This window comes from Engystomops pustulosus, chromosome 5 (assembly GCF_040894005.1).
Source record: "Engystomops pustulosus chromosome 5, aEngPut4.maternal, whole genome shotgun sequence".
In the NCBI taxonomy this organism is placed as follows: domain Eukaryota; kingdom Metazoa; phylum Chordata; class Amphibia; order Anura; family Leptodactylidae; genus Engystomops; species Engystomops pustulosus.
This window is the reverse complement of record NC_092415.1, coordinates 17,611,446-17,632,542: the sequence shown is the minus strand read 5'-3', so window position 1 is coordinate 17,632,542 and position 21,097 is coordinate 17,611,446. Positions and strand designations below refer to the sequence as shown.

The following is a 21,097-nucleotide window of genomic DNA, read 5'->3' as shown; positions in this document are numbered from 1 at the left end:
TGCACTGGGGGCGTGGCCTCACACTGTTGTGCTCTGTGCTCTTTGCAATGAGCTGCTCCATTATCCACCACCTCTACTTGTCTGTTGTATCCAATCAGAAGCCTGGTACATAAGGCGTGAGAGGTTGTGGAGTAAGTTACCTTGGTCACTTGATGTAGAAGGGTAATGGAACAGCTCAATGCAGAGTGCTAAGTGCACAGCAGAGTGAGGACACAACCCCAGGGAACTTGGATAAGCTGTAATATATGAATATAAATCCATAAATCACAGTTCTGCTGCTACTAGCAACTTAAGCATCTCTCCAGGGACACTACCTAACATTGGCTGCAGAGAGCACAGAACACAGCAGCGTGAGGAAACGACCCTAGTGAACTTGGATAAGCTGCAATCCTGGCATATAAATCCATATATCACAGTCCTGCTGCTACTAATAACTTACACAAAGGTATGACTACACATCTCTCCACCGACAATACCTAACACTATCTGCAGAGAGCACTGAGCATAGAAGTGTGAGGATACACCCCCAGTGCACTTGGATAAGATACAATCCTGGAAGATAAAACCATATTTCACAGTCCTGCTGCTACTAAGCACAAGCACATGCCAAGGTCTGGTTATACAGATCTCCAGGGACAATACTTAACACTGTCTGAAGCTTTACATGGTCAACACTGCTAACACATTTCCTTTTAGAGGTAACGGCTAAAACTTCTCATCAAAAATATTTCTATATGGACTACAGAATCTTATGATATGGAAATTATGGATTTTCGTAGATTTGGTCTGACAAGTAGCCACACTCTTCTCCACAGCGCCACATGTATCCACAGGTTGTAAAAGGTATTGCAGCTCAGCCCGATTAACTTCAATAGACCTCAGCTGCAATACCAGACATGTCCTGTGGCCAGGGGTGGTGCTGTTTCTGGAAGAAAGGAAATTATGGAAAAACCCTTTAATAGATAAAGGAGGCGGCTCTATTTCCGAGGTCTTTGAGGGTCGTTGTTTGGTGCTAAAACCCAAGGATAACAGATGCCATAGTCTTAAGGGGTCAGTTATACTATATCCCCCACCAGAAGCACTTACCTTCTCGGCCAGCCAGCCCATGTGCCGCATCTCTTGGCTCCCGGAGATCCCATTCTTGCCCAGTTGATCTTTGACTTCTGTGATGGCCTTGGCTACCAGCTCCATCACCACTCCATGGATGGCACTGAACCAGGTCTGGGCTGTGGCCGGGTCTTTACCTCTCAGTACCACTGTGTGCTTGGCATCAGGTGAATGCAGCTCTAGATGTCTGCAAAACAAAACGCCTTGTATGTGGATGTATTTCCAATATAAAGACACAATAATATCTCCTCTGAGGTTAATAAACGTCATGATTGTTTCATCTATTTCCGTATATTTTCTCCTATCCTGCATATATGGGCACAGCACAGTACTACTACTCCTATCCTGCATATATGGGCACAGCACAGTACTACTACTCCTATCCTGTATATATGGGCACAGCACAGTACTACTACTCCTATCCTGCATATATGGGCACAGCACAGTACTACTACTCCTATCCTGCATATATGGGCACAGCACAGTACTACTACTCCTATTCTGCATATATGGGCACAGCACAGTACTACTACTCCTATCCTGTATATATGAGCACAGCACAGTACTACTACTCCTATCCTGTATATATGAGCACAGCACAGTACTACTACTCCTATCCTGTATAAATGGGCACAGCACAGTACTACTACTCCTATCCTGTATATATGGACACAGTCCAGTACTACTACTCCTATCCTGTATTTATGGGTACAGCACAGTACTACTACTCCTATCCTGTATATATGGGCACAGCACAGTACTACTACTCCTATCCTGTATATATGGACACAGCACAGTACTACTACTCCTACCCTGTATATATGAGCACAGCACAGTACTACTACTCTTATCCTGTATATATGAGCACAGCACAGTACTACTACTCTTATCCTGTATGTATGGGTACAGCACAGTACTACTACTCCTATCCTGTATATATGGGCACAGCACAGTACTACTACTCCTATCCTGTATATATGGACACAGCACAGTACTACTACTCCTACCCTGTATATATGAGCACAGCACAGTACTACTCCTCCTATCCTGTATATATGGGCACAGTACTACTACTCCTACCCTGTATATATGAGCACAGCACAGTACTACTACTCTTATCCTGTATGTATGGGTACAGCACAGTACTACTACTCCTATCCTGTATATATGGGCACAGCACAGTACTACTACTCCTACCCTGTATATATGAGCACAGCACAGTACTACTACTCCTATCCGGTATATATGGGCACAGCACAGTACTACTACTCCTATCCTGTATATATGAGCACAGCACAGTACTACTACTCCTATCCTGTATATATGGGCACAGCACAATACTACTACTCCTATCCTGTATATATGGGCACAGCACAGTACTACTACTCCTATTCTGTATATATGGGCACAGCACAGTACTACTACTCCTATCCTGTATATATGGGCACAGTACTACTACTCCTATCATGTATATATGGGCACAGCATAGTACTACTACTCCTATCCTGTATATATGGGCACAGCACAATACTACTACTCCTATCCTGTATATATGGGCACAGCACAGTACTACTACTCCTATCCTGTATATATGGGCACAGCACAGTACTACTACTCCTATCCTGTATAAATGGGCACAGCACAGTACTACTACTCCTATCCTGTATATATGGGCACAGCACAGTACTACTACTCCTATCCTGTATATATGGGCACAGCACAGTACTACTACTCCTATCCTGTATATATGGGCACAGCACAGTACTACTACTTCTATCCTGTATATATGAGCACAGCACAGTAATACTACTCCTATCCTGTATATATGGGCACAGCACAGTACTACTACTCCTATCCTATATACATACCTCCCAACATTTCTGGAAGAGAAAGAGGAACAAAATGGCGGCACACATAGCATTCCACGGCAATCCCCCCTAAACCACACCCCAAATTTTTATTATTAATAATCATCTCCATAATAATAATATTATGGATTTGATTATTAATAATATTAATAATAATCTTACTCATAATAATAAATACATTTTTGCCCAGCCTGGGATTTGAACCCACAACCTCCACAGTCCACAAAGACAGTAAGCCTCTATCCACTAGGCCAGTGGTGGCGAACCTATGGCACGGGTGCCAGAGGCGGCACTCAGACCCCTTTTTGTGGGCACTGGGGCCATCGCCCAAGAACACCAGACAAGACTCGAAGAATCTTCCTGCAGTTCCCAGCAACATAAAAGATGCTGATTTCAGTCATATATTTAAGTGATACGTACTTCACTACTTAGAACTGTAGGAAGAGGGAGAATGAATAGACAGGGCTGAATTATCTTTGGAGGACCTCCTGCTGGCCCCAAAATTCTCTGAGTACAGAGGGACACTGGAAAGAAGCTACAATGATGCAAATTTTCCATCTTGTCCTCAGGAGGCCAATGTGATTGAAAGTTGTTGAAGAAGAGGGAGCAATAATAAGATAATGCTTTAATTTTTTGTTGGCACCTCGCGATAAATAAGGGTTGCAGTTTGGGCACTCGGCCACCAAAAGGTTCGCCATCACTGCACTAGGCTATAGGCTTAGTGGTTGTCAATAGTAGGATTTTATGTAACTAAGAGTTTCACTGTTACAAGGCTCCACAGGCTCCATGCACTGGTATATAGATACATCTTCTCAGAGATTATTATTGTAATTATTGAGACATATATTATTATTATTATTATGATGGAGATGATGATCATTATTATTTTTATTATAATAATAATCGTCTCAATAATAATAATAAAAGTTGTCTCAATAATTACATCTGCTCAGACATGTCCTATCTTTTCCCGGGCTATGGAGCGGTACGGTGCCGCACGTGTGCAGCACCGTACCGCTCCCATAGGACGCCGTGAGCCCATTGAAGTGTATGGGGGACGTATATCGGCCGCATATACGTCGGCCATATATACGTCCCCCATACTGTAGCGCGAATGTAGCCTAAGTTACATAAAATCCTCCCATTGACAACCACTAAGCCTATAGCCTTGTGGATAGAGGCTCTGTCTCTTTATGGCAGGTGGAGAGTAGAGGTTCTGGGTTGAAATCCCGGGCGGGGCAATAATTATTGAATTAAAAAGAGACCTTGTGTCTGGGGAAGCCCTGGGAGATGTAGAGACCATATATGGACAGATGGTGATGTCTATATAACCCCTATCAAGCTTCCATAGAAGAGCACAAATATGCCTCAATCAATAAATAAATCAGAATCTTTATTGTAATTTCACTCGACAGTATATTACAGCAAATACATAAATACTAAAAAAAAAACATTAAAAAAAGGACATCTAAAAACAAACGCAAATACGGACAGTGTGGGAAAACTGGGTACACTATTACATGTATATACAACGCTGGTGTTGGCCAAACACTATCCAGGCCAATGTAACATTATATATGACAGGTACTGCTATTGCGACATGCCCAATACAGAAAAGTAATATTGTATAATGTATTAACACATATTCAGACATATGTCACAAACACAAAAGTATTTACCAGTACCCACCAGACGCCATGACAGCCCTACCAGTACACACTGTCCGACACCCCAATGCACGTTTCGCACCCTGAGTGGAGATATTTGACTAGATAGTGATTTATTTCTGCAGTTAAATATTTTTTTCGGTTGTTTTAAGATGGTGATGTCTACCTGATGACGTCCCTGCTCTGCTGCTAACCCGACACATCTCTCAAAATGTCTGTAGAAGTTATTCAGTCCCGCAAGTTCTGGCTTTAAAAGTATATACTAGGCGGGACACAGACCCAGCCAGTGCGGGACCTGGAGGGAATATCTGGGACAATCTCCCAGCTGCCCATGACGGCGGGACAGGGGTGAAAAACAGGGACTGTCCCGCAAGATCCAGGAGGATTGGGAGCTATGTGTATATATGAGCACAGCACAGTATTACTCCTATACTGTGTCTATGAGCACTGTACAGTACTACTACTCTCATCCTGTGTATATGCACTGCACGCACCAATGTTTTAGAATGTCCCTGCAGGTGAATATGAGATGGATGGGTACATACAGATCACAGAAGAAATACAGAGTCCTTGAGTTGACCTATGTAATCACCCAGCTTTCCTAGAGTCCTGCCTAGTTATGCAGAAATATATCACCGTCTCCCAGGAGGTCACATACTGTACATTCATATTTAGGATTCCTATTCACACACTGAATAGAAATATCCTAAATTGATTGAGGTTTTCCTTGTTGATTGTAAGAAGTGATTTATTGAGGCTGCAGTCATCATCTGTGTCTAATTACTCTGCATAAGTGGCATCTCCCATCAGCCGTCACTCTGCGCCAGGCAATGAGGTGCCCTCTGGAAGCCTCTGATAACATTTTCCTGGGACACCACAGGATATATATAAATGTATTAGGCCAATTCCCCGGCTTCTATTCCTGGAGCTCATCAGGCTCCATTCCTCAGAATGTTCTATATGAGAATCTATCCATCCTCGTCTGGTTGGTGAGGGTGGGGAGAAGCCGTTACAATGTATCATTTTCTGGTCCTTATCATTCCCTCCAAAGATGGAGCATCTGAGGACAATCACTTGGAAACAAGGAAAGACAACCCAAGTCTTAATCCGACTCATTGCCTGGGCACATCGGGCTGTAATGTATTCCAGATGTCTCCCGGGGAGGGCGGGGGGGGGGGGGGGGATGCGGGTCAATGCCACATAAGGGCAATTTTGGACAATATGTTTTGATTTTGCAATACACTTTTTTTTGGAGGGAAAAATATCGGCATATAAATGGGGGAAAGTGGCAAGAATATGTGCACCAAAGTGCTAGGGGGGCACCATCAAGCCCCTCTACCGTCACTAGGTGTATGGATAATAGGCTACACCAGACCTGGGCATTGTACGGCCCATGGCCAATATCCGGCCCTCTAACTATCTCTGAGCGCCCCATGTGAAAAATTTTAATTCCTTTCCCCATCAATAAATAATGATGCACCTAGGTCCTTCACATTCTCATTGAATCATTGTCATATTTTATTTACTGCAGGGATAGGTTATATCCTGGATACAGTATATAGGTAATTAGGTAGTAATTGGTGAAGTATATTAATCGAGCTTCTCTATTAATTTGGCCCCATGGGAAAATTAATTGCCCACATTGGGCTGGACCCATGACCAGCCAGGTGAGGGTACCCAGGCCATCACCGCAGCACAGAGTTTGCCAGATACATTGAGTGACTCAAGATCTCCGACGAAGAGAACTAGTATTCTCAAAAGCTCACCATCAAATATACTCAGTTAGCCTCAAAAAGGTATCGCCTGATTTTCTGACTTTTCTTCAAGACCTCCTCCTGCAGTCCTGTGTTTCATACTAATGTATTCTGGGACTGCAGGAGGAGCCTGGAGGTGTGGACAGGGCTGGATTATTATTGAAGCTCCTGCCCCATGATTCTTCATGTTCAACGCGACCCTGGAGGGAAGCTACAAATATAATCTGAATTTCCCCTCCAACTGTATTGATGTCCTTGAGCTGCCTATACGACTGAAAGCTGTGGCAGAGCAGGGAGCAAAAAAATGCCTTGCATTTTGTGTTTTTTTAATGTTTTCCTAGGTTTCCTTCCGTTTCTCCAATTACCTCCAATACTCCAAAAACCTCTCCGGATATTAAAATTTCTTTCGAAAAACTTTATCCTGGTCCTTCTTTGTGGGTCCTACTGGGGGACTGGAGGTCATTAGTAAACCAACCACAGTGCCCATATAGGGATATTGTGGACAGCAAACCACTGGTCCATAAGGACCTATGGGTGGTTTAGAGTCCCAAAAAGTGTGATACCAAATTCTGTCCCGCTTGGAATATGTTGGTTCTATACAATCAGCTAACACCACCAGGTCTGTACTGGACGATCCGCCTCCTTTTCTTACAACACCCCCTTAATGTAATTATTGTCAGTGTCGAGAAGATTAAAATAACATCTCTCGCTGAGTTTTCGAGCCGCGATGAATTCCCATTAGCCTTTCACAGTTCATACATCACTTAGACTCAGGACTAAACATTACTAAAGATGGAAACCTGCTGGAGACGAAGGACATTCCCCGTTGTTGTACGACTATATAAACAGACTTTAAAGCTCAAATGAGAGAGTCCTTAAGAAAATATTCACTTTATATCAGCCATTAAGATTTAATGAGATTAATGGACTTAGAGGAAGCGTTATGGGTAAATAGTGGGGGCATCATGAAGTTTATGGAGCTCTGGAGGCTTCTGATTTATCGTCAGGACTTCATTACCAGATTAGATTCATTTACTTTAATAACACATTTCTTAAACTAGAACTTGCAACTTGCAATATATTTGCCATGTAGCAGTTTTGTCTTCAGCTCATTGAACCCCAAACAGTGTTCTACACTCAAAGTTGGAGAAATATGTTTCCCAATTGATTCCAACCTCAAGTCGGAGGTTCTTAAGTCCAATCCGGTAACAAAAACTTGGAGATTCAACAACCATCCAACTAGGAAGTGAAGTGGTTTGTCTTCTGAATGGGTTGTCTTCTGCAGGATCTCTGGAGCCCATTATAATGTTAGAACCTGGACACACCAGAGGTCCTCTGGTGGAGCAAGTCAATTATGAATCTGAGAAAATATCAGTACACTAATGTCATGAAACTTGGGTTCGAAATGCTTCAAAAATTTGCCAAATTTGGTCCTTGCTAGTAAAAGTTCCAGTTTGGGAGAAGAGATATTTGGCCATTGAGATGAATCGATGACGAGGTGATACATGGATGGGGCATGTTATTTAGATCACGGGCTGTCCTACATGATTTGCCCTGGTTCATAGAAGAGATCTCAATGGCCGATCATCTTCCATGATGTCCAAATGTGTATGGAATTAAGAACCCTTAAAAAGTTGAATCAGATGGTTGAACAAAGTATAATCATAAAATGTTTTTGCACCTCAGATAGGAGCACCGTACAAACATTTTGATCATTTTGATCTTAAGAATTAGAAAATAATGTTGGCTTGATAGGGGTCCAACCACTGGGACCACAACATCCTCAAAAAATGTAGGGAACTGGTGGCCCGTTCTTTGGAAGGCATAGTCTTGCTCATCAAGAGCCTCATAGACTATATGGTAGAGGGCGATTATGCATGGAGCTCTCGTACCAGACCTTATATTCGAGATCAGTAGAGGACTCCCAAATCACAGAGGATCTGTCCGAGGCCTACAAAAAGGGATTGGGAAGAGGATGCTACCCATGTAGGACTAAATGGGGATGTAGCTCTATCTGACAATGTATCACAGTGGGGCACATTTACTTACCCGATCCATTCGCGTTCCAGCGGCGGCTTCTCGGACGAGCGTACGGGTCTTCCGGCGATTCATGAAGGTCCTGCGCCCAATGTCCACCAGGTGTCGCTGCTGCGCCGAGGTCCGCCGAGTTGCGTCGGAGTTCACTGATCTCTTCCTGGTGCATGTGAGTATGGCCCGTGCGACCAATTTTTTGTTTTAAATGCAGCGTTTTTTCCGAATCCGTTGGGTTTTCGTTCGGCCACGCCCCCCGATTTCCGTTGCGTGCATGCCAGCGCCGATGCGCCACAATCCGATCTCGTGCGCCAAAAACCCGGGGCAATTCATGGAAAATCGGCGCAAATCGGAAATATTCGGGTAACACGTCGGGAAAACGCGAATCGGCCCCTTAGTAAATGACCCCCAATGTCTCAAAGTCACTAAAGTTCTGGAGTCACATGATTGATCCTCAAATTAGAGGATCGTATATTTTTGGTAATGGAAGCTAAGGTGCAGGTGCTTAGCTTTTATTTTATAAGGTCACTGGTCTCTAAGGGATCTGGAGAATTGGCCTCTATGTAGATCGCATATGTCAAAAATTTGCATAAAAAATGTGTCAGAAGCAGAATGTCCTATTTTTGTAAATATTGGAAATAATCAAGTGTAACATAGATGACGGAACACATGAAGGCTTCATCTCTCTACTATGGTACAAAATGGAAAATATGAAATACATTTTTCCTTTTAATAACAAAAAATTAGACATATTTTCCAGAGCGGCAATTTTGAGCAGATGTTTCTCAATCAGAGAATGTCCTCAGTGTACATGTATAAGCAATGCTGAATATGGCTTTAGGGAAAACCCAGCAGTTATAAGGAATTTCCTGAAAATCAACCTCCAAAAATATTTTCAAACAAGTCTCATAATGATCTCTCTTAATCTATGCCTGAGAGATCACACTGTACATGTATATATGAGATCACTATACATTATGTACCAGCCAGGTACGGCTGTCAATCATTCTCTATCTTATCTACAATAATCATTGTAATCTCAGCCTGTAATTGGCTGATTGGGAAACAACTTCCTGTGTGTCGGGAGGCAACAGGAAGTGGAGCACAGCCGGAATACATACAGCAAATATAAGCGAGATTGGGCTCCTTAAAGGTAGATATGTCGCAATCAAATGGTGGAGACCCCTATTTATCCCTATTATGGATCTACCTTGGTTCGAGCCTTTCATTGAATTTCCAGGAGGAGCTGCCCAACAGTCAGAAACCGAGTGTATACTGCACTCGGGGATCTGGGGAGGGGGTTACTGGAATTTTTTTGCCCACATTGCCCATTACTAATACCAGGGTGAACTGATGCTCCCTTTGACATAAAAACAAATTTGAAAAGTGATATTTGACTTAAAGAAGGTTAAGATAAATCCTCGTTCATGAAAAACTATAGTCAACTTGTTCCAATTTCGGCATTGGGCCCCCTCCCCCCCCATTGGGGAGTGTCAGCAGACACCAACAGGTGCCCCGATCTGCCCAGATTCTCATTTTTACTAATTGAATCAAGCGGCAGATCAAGTGTCAGGAACCTTCAAAACAGCCGTCTACAGATGTGTTAATTTGCATATTTTATCTTAATATTAAAAATTGCATGTCCAAAAATCACAATAATTCTCAATGAAACTTAATGTGGTGTTAGTTTGCACTTTGCATGTGAGTCATGTGTGAATAGACCCTTAGGCCGGTTTCACACAGATCCCTATGATGCTGTTAGCAAAGTCATGAAAGCTGCAATCGCCATCTATTTGACTGATGGAGCAATGTTTTGTCTGAAAAATGATGCAAATTTTTATTTTTTAAAAAAAATCTATTTGGGGAATTACTGTAACTAAAAGGTTACTGCCAATATCGAGAATATTTAGGTTCCCTTTAGGACAAAAAAAGAGGTAAATTTTGCTGTGTCATCATATTTGTTTGGGTTTTGTATACAAAATACGCAATGTTGACAGGCGACACCAGAAAAGCGAGAGGTAAATAAGGAGGATACAAGGCATAAGGGAGGCACATGTATAGTAAACACTGGTCATAGACTAATGACTCATGTAATGACAGATGAGTCACTAATAACTGGAGACGAAAAAGCTGATGTTACAGGGAATTGTAAATAAAAAGAAAATTGGATGTCATTTTAGTTCCTTTATACTTGATGTAACATCTGTGCCCGTTCAGGCGTCCTCTGCCCACATTGTACAGCAGAAGATGCACTGCTGACTGTGATTTTTTACTTACTTTACATGCTTTCTTGCACTAGTCTGAACACTACCTTACTTCACTCCTTTTTTTTGGCGCAGCTGCGCTGGCTTCCGGGTAACACAGTTGGGGGGCGTGGCCGGCAGACGTTCCGACTGACTGAGACTGAGCGCGGAATTTAACTTTCAAATTGTGTCGCAAACCCAAGCACTTACATGCACCGGGAAGAAGAAGGTGAACTCCGGGGACCTGAGCGGGGAAGCAACACATGCAGGATATCGGACGATCTTAGTGAATCACGGCAGAGTGCATGATCGTCGGACAATGTACTTTAAGTAAATGAGCCCCATTTTCTTTTGGTGCAAACACAAAAAGAAAAAAAAAACTGGTGCAGACACAATAATTTATCCGGGTTGTAGTTATAAGTTGATATGGATATTAGGCAACAAGTGTGTAATAACTTGTAAGGCTTAGGAGTGAATTACACTTATTCCTTATACACTAGCGGGTATGAGGCATCCAACGTGCATCATGCTCCCAGTGTGTGCCGTCTGGAACCACCGGCCCGATCACAGAGCTACCGGAACCTACTCTGGATGTCACTTCAGTTCCAGTTATCAGTGTTGGGACCATCTGTTCCATCGGCACACGCTGGGGGCATGATCCGTGTTGGACGCCCGACACTCGCTAGTGTATAAGGGGCTTAACTTAAATAAATGTTGTACTTCCTTATACCCTGAAATTTCCTACTAGTTATAAAGATTTTCTTTCCCCTCCGATTGCAGTTTTTTGTGTGTCATAACAAAAGTCAAATGTGACGATATGTCTGAAACTGAACACTTTTTAAAATATTTTCCATTTCCAGCTTTAGCATGAAATCCGCCCAAAGAACCATTGAGAAAATATGATTTGCATTTCCACGCATTTAGCATCATCAACTCACCCTAAAGTACCAGCCGCAACGTAGGATAATGTACCGAGGCCTAGACTGCAGCTTCACATCTTCCCTAGGAGGTCAATATACCCGAGGTGGTGACTTGAATTACCACTCGTGTTATAAAATATCGTAATTTTTTATTTTTCGTAATAGTTACCAGCACAATACGTAAAAAAAAATTGGAATATATGTAACTACCACAAAACCAGAGCCCCCCACAGCTCCGCAGGAAGCACTTGTAGCATCACTGGGGATCGCACCTACTACTAAGGTTAAGTGTTAATAACAGACCAGGCACCAGAAAGGTTAAGACGATTGAAAGTCTAATTTTGTACACCCTAAAGTCACTGCAGCTATTTATGGCAACCTGGATTTCCTTAAATGCTCTGCAGATACACAATGCTTGTTCTGTTGACTGGCGGGAAGGTCAGCGCCGCTTGTGTGCAACATCTGGACGGCAGCTGCGTCTCCGGAGAGCGTCCGCGGCTCATCTATTTCACAGCTGCTTGTAACAGGCTCCCCGCTGCTGGAAATAGGAAGACGTCTATGAATGGACTAGTGGCCGCTTCCTGTTCTGGTGCTCAGAAGTTTCATTAAAGAAATGGGGTTGTACCACTATAAACACTTACCCCAGTAAATACAGCACCAAAAAACAAGATCAGGATATAAATACAGCACCATAACCAAGTTCTGTACATAAATACAGCACCAGAGACAAGCGCATACCAAAAATATATAACAATAACCAAGTTCTATACATAAATACAGCACCAGAACCAAGATCAGGATATAAATACAGCACCAAAACCAAGATCAGTTTATAAATACAGCACCATAACCAAGTTCTATACAAAATACAGCACCAGAGGCAAGCGCATACCATAAATACATCACAATAACCAAGTCGTCCTATACATAAATACAGCACCAGAACAAAGCCTACTATATATAGTAACTACAGCACCAAAGTCAATATTAGTATATAAATACCGCACCATTAACAAGTCCTATAGATAAATACAGCACCAGAACGAAGCCTACTACATATAGTGAATGTGTAACCGATTGTGTCTCCATAGGGAGATCAGGCCAAATTATACACGACTAATTTAAATAACAAAGAATGATAAATTTTATTAATTTTAGTTAAAAGCATAGACAAAACATGTTAAAAGGGTTGGTTACAGCGGTGGTGGGATACACAGAAAAGGAACCTCCGGAAGGTCACGACATAATATTGCACATATACGTGAATAAGCAGGTCATGCTTATTGCCTGAAAAAGGATGTCTTATTAAAGTGTATATGAAGTAACGTGCTTACCCATGTGGATAATCAAAGTTAACGTGACCCGGGTAGCTCCTGCCCCGACGCGCGTTTCGGCTTATCCAGCCTTCGTCTGGGGGTCACCCCCAGACGAAGGCTGGATAAGCCGAAACGCGCGTCGGGGCAGGAGCTACCCGGGTCACGTTAACTTTGATTATCCACATGGGTAAGCACGTTACTTCATATACACTTTAATAAGACATCCTTTTTCAGGCAATAAGCATGACCTGCTTATTCACGTATATGTGCAATATTATGTCGTGACCTTCCGGAGGTTCCTTTTCTGTGTATCCCACCACCGCTGTAACCAACCCTTTTAACATGTTTTGTCTATGCTTTTAACTAAAATTAATAAAATTTATCATTCTTTGTTATTTAAATTAGTCGTGTATAATTTGGCCTGATCTCCCTATGGAGACACAATCGGTTACATGTAATTAGATTTTGAGCCGAATTGGTGCATACATTATTAGGGGCACTTACAATTTATCCGTACTTTTGGATGCCACTTGGCCACTTAAATATAAAGGGACGTTTTCATTACCCCAAACAATAGACTCCACCATAAGTCCATACATATAGTGAATACAGCAACAAAGCTAAGATTAGCTTATAAATACAGCACCATTACCAGGTTCTATACATAAAAACAGCACCAGAGCCAAACGCATACCATAAATACATCACAATAACCAAGTCCTATACATAAATACAGCACCAGAACTAAGCTCACTACATATAGTAAATACAGCACCAAAACCAAGATCAGTAAATAAATACACCCCAATAACCAAGTTCTATACATAAATACAGCACCAGAAAAAAACCTACTACATACAGTAAAGACAGCACCAAAACCAAGACCAGTATGTAGATACAGAACCAAATCCAAGTTCATAAATATTTACAACTAAATTCTGTACACATTTTCTTTTTTACTAGAACCAGACTTAGTACATATATGTAGCACCAGAACTGAGCTCAGTAGGTCAAAAATGGCATCAGAATTAAGCTCTGCACATAAATACAGTACCAGAACCAGACTCAGGATATACATTTTGAATAAATTAACAACTAGTTTTCATATGATCCTGATGATAAGGAGAACAGTAACGCATGTTTAACAGTTAGTCATGGACTACACAGAGAATTTTTGGAGTGCTACTGATTGATTTCAAGCACAAATCATGGAATCCATATACATTTTTTATTGGATTTTTACCTTGGAAAAAAAAACAAGAATACCAAAGAAATACATCTCTCTCTTATGACTATGACACTAGACTCCTGAATGCTTGTTCCTTGTATTTGTATTCTCCGAACAACACTGGTAACCAAAAACCCTTCTTGTAGATCCATATATAGCTGTGCACTCCTGCTGTAGTTCCATGTATGGCTGTGTGCTGCTGCTGTAGCTCCATGTATGGCTGTGTACTGTGGCTGTAGCTCCATGTATGGCTGTGCACTCCTGCTGTAGCTCCATGTATGGCTGTGTACTGCTACTGTAGTTCCATGTATGGCTGTGTACTGCTACTGTAGTTCCATGTATGGCTGTGCACTCCTGCTGTAGCTCCATGTATGGCTGTGTGCTGCTGCTGTAGCTCCATGTATGGCTGTGTACTGTGGCTGTAGCTCCATGTATGGCTGTGCACTCCTGCTGTAGCTCCATGTATGGCTGTGTACTGCTACTGTAGTTCCATGTATGGCTGTGTACTGCTACTGTAGTTCCATGTATGGCTGTGCACTCCTGCTGTAGCTCCATGTATGGCTGTGTACTGCTACTGTAGTTCCATGTATGGCTGTGCACTCCTGCTGTAGTTCCATGTATGGCTGTGTGCTGCTGCTGTAGCTCCATGTATGGCTGTGTGCTGCTGCTGTAGCTCCATGTATGGCTGTGTGCTGCTGCTGTAGCTCCATGTATGGCTGTGTACTGTAAATGTAGCTCCATGTATGGCTGTGTACTGCGGCTGTAGCTCCATGTATGACTGTGTACTGCAGCTCCATGTATGGCTGTGTATTGCAGCTATAGCTCCATGTATGGCTGTGCACTCCTGCTGTAGCTCCATGTATGGCTGTGTACTGCTACTGTAGCTCCATGTATGGCTGTGTGCTGCTGCTGTAGCTCCATGTATGGCTGTGTACTGCAGCTCCATGTATGGCTGTGTATTGCAGCTATAGCTCCATGTATGGCTGTGCACTCCTGCTGTAGCTCCATGTATGGCTGTGTACTGCTACTGTAGCTCCATGTATGGCTGTGTGCTGCTGCTGAAGCTCCATGTATGGCTGTGCACTCCTGCTGTAGCTCCATGTATGGCTGTGTACTGCTACTGTAGCTCCATGTATGGCTGTGTGCTGCGGCTGTAGCTCCATGTATGGCTGTGTACTGCTGCTGTAGCTCCATGTATGGCTGTGTATTGCTACTGTAGCTCCATGTATGGCTATGTGCTGATGCTGTAGCTGTATATATCAATGAATTACAATATATACATACATATATATATATATATATATATATATATATATATATATAAAGAGAGAGAGAGAGAGAGCACAGTGCTATAGAGAGTTGTGAGCTATTGAGTAATACGAGGCCTTGCTGTAAAAATGGTGACTCACTCTTGGTGTATTTGATTAGGAGCATTCACTTTTGCTTTTTTCTTCTATCTAGACCACCATGTCAGCTTCTTCCAGCCATGACTTGTCTGCAGATTTTGCAAAACGGAAGTCTTAGGTGCCTCACCTCATGATCATCTCATCCACATTCTTTTCTCAAACCTAATACTGTTTTGTTGTTTCCCTAGATATCACTTTTTTTTACCCCCATAGTAGCCAAAATGATAACAGTTCCACACAGTAGCCAATATAGTAACAGTGCCCCCACAGTAGCTAATATAGCAACAGTGCCCCTACAGTAGCCAATATAGCAACAGTGCCCCTACAGTAGCCAATATAGCAACAGTGCCCCTACAGTAGCCAATATAGAAACAGCGATCTCCGTCAGTTCCGTAATCTCTACGGAGCAGAACGGTCATGTGCGGCCGTCTGCTCCATTACTCTGATGGAGCGATGAGGGGTCCAACGGAGGTACATGGGACCCTTCATTTTCATGATCTATGGGGTCTCCGCACTGAGATCCCCACTGATCAGCAAGTTCGTGGGAAAACCCCTTTAATAAACACAGTGCTCCCACATTAGCCAATATAGTAAGGGTGCCCTGCTTCTGTGGTCAATATAGTAATGGTGGACCCATATTAGGAAATATAGTCATGGTACTCATAGTCACAGTGCGCCCAAACAGTAGCCAGTCATCACAGTGCCCCCACACACTAGCCAATAGTCACTTTTCCCATACATTAGCCAATAGTCATAGAGCGCAACACATTAACCAATAGTCACAGAGTCCCAGCCAAAATAAGCCCTCCAACCCCAAATACTAACAGTATCCCCAAAGATTCTACTATAGTTTTGGTGACTCGTTTGTCCTTTTGAAATTGACAGAGCAGCCCTTGGACCAAAAAAGGTTGTGCACCCCTGCTCCTTCCTTTTGGTTGACCTTCTAAAAAATAATCAGTGGTCGACAAGGACAGTTAACTAGTTAATCATTAGCAGAATAAGCCTATCCTTTATCTTAAGGAGCTTTATTCACACCTTCACCTCATTTCCTCAAATGTTAAATACTTGGATGAAAGGTCTTCATTAAACCCAAGAAGCCTCGAGAGACACAATTACATCTTCTTAACGAAGAAAATGACAACTGAAAAAAAAAAATTATCCAAAAACACAAGATCAGAATCTGATGTCTTCCTGGAGGTGTCGTTAATTTTCCTGGAATGATCTATGTTCCTTACTGTTACTTGGATTTCAATTAAACTTGCGGGAGAATTCTAAGTAAATGTGAATGTCCTCTATGGGGCCTGGGACTATTTTATTAAAAAAAAAAATTAAAAATTGGTGGCATGGAGAGAAGAGAATATTTTAGCAATGTTAATCTAACTCATGCTGCTTCCTCTCCGGAGCCTCTGGTATTATGAAGTAGGTCAAGGTAATTACTAATGCAACAATGTTTACCTCTGCTTTATAATAAAAGTGTCATATGCCAAGGACTGAAGGCAAGAACAGTCCCTGAAAGGTAAAGTAATGGGGAACGTGGCACCGGAGTCGCTTCTGTGTGCCAGGATGGATTTCAAGGGCTTTGCCTTTGCTTAGGAATTTTTAATATTAGATATTGCACAAAGGGAATGGACATACTTATAAGATGCTCTGACCCGTTAGCAGATTTCATTGTGAGAACAGGAAATTGAGATGTAGGAAGCCTATGATACCCGATGGCGCCAGTCAAGATGATTGAGGTGGTCATGCGAGGTCACTAACTCCAAAGTGACCAGATGGAGGACAAGTGGAGGACACCAAAAAAGTGAAGAAGTCCAAAGTTGTGTCAAAGGGAAAAAAAAAAATTCTTACCTACAGATGAATCTGATGAGCCCCATTGGACCATCTCTGGTGGTCCTGACACCTGCGTTGAGGTTCAATAAAGTTGTGAAGAACACATTGGGGCAGATTTTCTTACCCGGTCCATTCGCGATCCAGCAGCGAGTTCTCTGCGGTGGATTCGGGTCTGGCCGGGATTCACTAAGGCAGTTCCTCCGCCGTCCACCAGGTGGCGCTGCTGCGCTGAAGTCCGCCAAGGCCCGCTGGAATGCCCCGAAATTCATCGGCCTATAAAAAAAAAAATGCAGCGGTTTTTCCGAATCCGTCGGGTTTTCGTTCGGTCACGCCCCCCGATTTCCGTCGTGTGCATGGTGGCGCCGATGCGCCAAAATCCGATTGCGTGCACCAAAATCCCGGAGCAATACAGGGAAAATCGGTGCAAATCGGAAATATTCGGGTAACAAGCCGGGAAAACGCAAATCGGGTCCTTAATCCAATAATCCAATGGGGATTATTTAAAAGGCTTCCACAGCCACATTTTGGTCAGGTTTCCCAACTTTTCGGAGATCGCACCGGGGATTGTGTCGCAATCGCGACGGCTTTCACGTGACACAAATCAGGGGGCGGACCGACGGACGATACTACGGATTCGGACCAAGCGCAGGATTTAACATTCAAATTTTTGTCGCAAGCCAAGCACTTACATGCACCGGGAAAAAGAAGGTGAACTCCGGCACATGGGAGCGACACATGCAGGATTTCGGGCACAGGATCTATGTGGATCGCGGTACAGTGCAAGATCGTCGGGGAATGCACCTCGGGGATCGCGAGTCCGACGGGTAAGTAAATGTGGCCCAATGACTTTACTGCACAGGCTGGGTTATATCTGCTACCCTACTTCTCCAGCTTTACTGAACCACCAATAGAAATAGAATGTTTTTTTATTTTTTCTGTTATCTGGACCCCAGGCAGTGCCCATACAGCAATACTCAGGCACCAGTTCATAAGGACCTGTGGATGGTATAGTGTCCCAAAATGCCCATACAGGTTCAATTGAGGTTTTTCAGTCTTACTAGACCTCTGGATGGCTGGGGCCCAGAAAAAAAATTGGCTTGTGAATGGCCACACTAGCCAAGGGATCCTCAATAATTTTGGGACTTCTTGGACTGTCAGGGACTGACTGGGAAGTATGTAGTTAGAAACTCATGTCAGAAGAGTCTGAATACAGGCAGTCCCCGGGTTACGTACAAGATAGGTTCTGTAGGTTTGTTCTTAAGTTGAATTTGTATGTAAGTCGGAACTGTATATTTTATAATTGTAACTCCAGACAAATATTTTTTGGTCTCTGTGACAATTGGATTTTAAAAATTGGATTGTCATAAGAACCAGGAGTAACACTAAAGCTTCATTACAGACACCTTTAATAACTGTTACAGCTGTTTATTGTAGCCTAGGGCTAAAGTACAGGAAATTACCAACATCCAGAGGTCCGTTTGTAACTAGGGGTCGTCTGTAAGTCAGGTGTTCTAAAGTAGGGGACCGCCTGTAGTCCATTTTTTTTTCATTTGACCCAGAGATTTTCAAGTAAGCTCCCAAAACCTGCTCAGTCACCTCCATGCCAGTATCCCTGGTGTTGTGGTCTGATTCCTGCCATACAAACAAAAGGGAACCACTTCTCCTGTTCAATGACTCATGTTAGAGTCTAGATCCACCACCAGCCTCACGACTTACATTTATAACCACCTTTACCATTCTTGGAAATTATGGATGGACTATGGGATGCCGGCAACACACAAGCAAAACCCTTTACATAGAACTTAGGTAGAACTTTACATCAAGACCTTCAAAGCTGATACACAGGCAAATAATATCACAAAATCAGGTGTGCTCTCAAAGATAGTCATCACATGGCATACATTTTTGGCTACTGTAAGTCAAGGGATGATGGTGGCTATCAGAGATAACAGTCTAAATAGACAGAGAATAAATTATTTAACAAGTGTAGAGAAAGCTGGTCCTAGACTCGGGTCTGAAGCTCTAGTGTGTCAGGGGCTGGGACAGACCAGGACACACGGGGACACCCTCCTATCCTAGTCCAGAAACTTTTCTCACAGGAAGGTGCCTGAGCAATCTCGATGCAAAGTTGTCCTTGTCCCTTCCGTCTTCTGTATAGCAGTGCTTGACCATAACTTTTGTCCTGAACTTGAACGTGTGCTGCTTTCCCTGATCTCTTGCCTGGATAATAACTATACATGAGCTTCACTTGTCTTGATCTGAGCCTGTACATTGGCTAAACTTCTGCCGGTTCCCCCTGCTCACCAGTGTCTCTCCACCCACCTAAGTCAGACAACGTCACTTTGGACTACCCAAAGAGTTAGTGACCCGGTGGTGTCCCTGCAGATCCCCAGATCCCCTTGTAGTTGTTGAAGGGAGAAAACCAGGGAGACTACCTAGACAATGTTCTCAGAAGTAGCCACACCAGTAGGGTTTGCCTATCCTTCTGCCTGTTCCCCCTGCTCATAGAGTGTTTCTCCATCGACCTAAGTCAGGCAATGTCACTTTGTTCTACCCAAACCTTTTTCCTGAACTTGAACTTGTGCTGCTTTCCCTGATCACTTGCCTGGATAATAACTATACATGAGTTCCACTTGTCTTGATCTGAGCCTGTACATTGGCTAAGCTTCTGCTGATTCCCCCTGCTCACCAGTGTCTCTCCACCTTTGTAGGTTAGACAACGTCGATTTTGACTACCCAAAGAGTTAGTGACCCGGTGGTATCCCTGCAGATCCCCAGATCCCCTTGTAGGGGTTAAAGGGAGAAAACCAGGGAAACTACTTGGACAATGCCCTCAGAAGTAGCCACACCAGTAGGGGTTGCCTATCCTTCTGCCTTTTCCCCCTGCTCACAGTGTCTCTCCACCCACCCAAGTCAGGCAATGTCAATTTGTTCTACCCAAACCATTCTCCTGAACTTGAACTTGTGCTGCTTTCCCTGATCATCAGGAGCTCCACTTGTCTTGACCTGTGTCGGTACATTGGCTAAGCTTCTGCCTGTTCCCTCTCCTCACCATTGTCTCTCCGCCCAAGAGTCAGGCATCGTCACTTTAGACTCCCCAAAGAGTTAGAGACCTGATGGTGGTGTTTAAGGGTGAAAACCAGGGAGACTACTGCTAGACAATGTCCTGAGAAGTAGCCAAACCAAGATGATTACACCAAACCTTTAAAGGAATTTTTTACCAAGTGCATTGTGGGGGGACAATGAGAGAATGTGACCCCTCTGCTCCATCCTGACGCATGATGGGAGTAATCTGCTCTCTGCTGTAGAGTTACCTGTTCTCTGGATCGGGAACGGTCAGGTTCCTCGTCACAAAGCACATCTTGAGTGGAATGGTTTTCTTATCTCCATAACTGGGGAGAGAGATAGGTGATGGCGGACACTTTGATGAGTTACCCAGCCGCGGGGATTCAGGGGGAGGCGTCTCCCACCCGATTTCTGATACTGGAGATCCTTTTTTGACATAAGGAGTGGCCTCTCGCATGTACTTCACTGCAAAAGATATAAAAGAGCACAATTACTATACAGAACATCACCCCACAAGTCTTCTACATAGCTGCAGCGTCCATACAGACTAATATCCCGACTTTACTAGCTGTGTCTGGCTGGGCCCGGAGAGGAGGCCTCGTCTTTCCATCATGCGGTGACCAACATCAAAGGAGTCTTTTCATCTACTGTATATTATGTA

At 43.3% G+C, this 21,097-nt stretch overlaps 1 protein-coding gene across 2 annotated transcripts in view; it reads right to left on the bottom strand.

The window, feature by feature from the left end:
- The window catches only part of SNTB1 (syntrophin beta 1), a 116,867-nt gene that overhangs the window by 36,411 nt on the left and 59,359 nt on the right, over positions 1-21,097 (bottom strand). For both annotated transcript variants that reach the window (XM_072151246.1, XM_072151245.1), the window contains exons 2-3: positions 20,685-20,901; positions 1,087-1,294 (exon numbers count right to left, since the gene is read on the bottom strand). In XM_072151246.1, the coding sequence (XP_072007347.1) occupies positions 1,087-1,294; positions 20,685-20,901 (425 nt within the window). The remainder of the gene's footprint in view (positions 1-1,086; positions 1,295-20,684; positions 20,902-21,097) is intronic.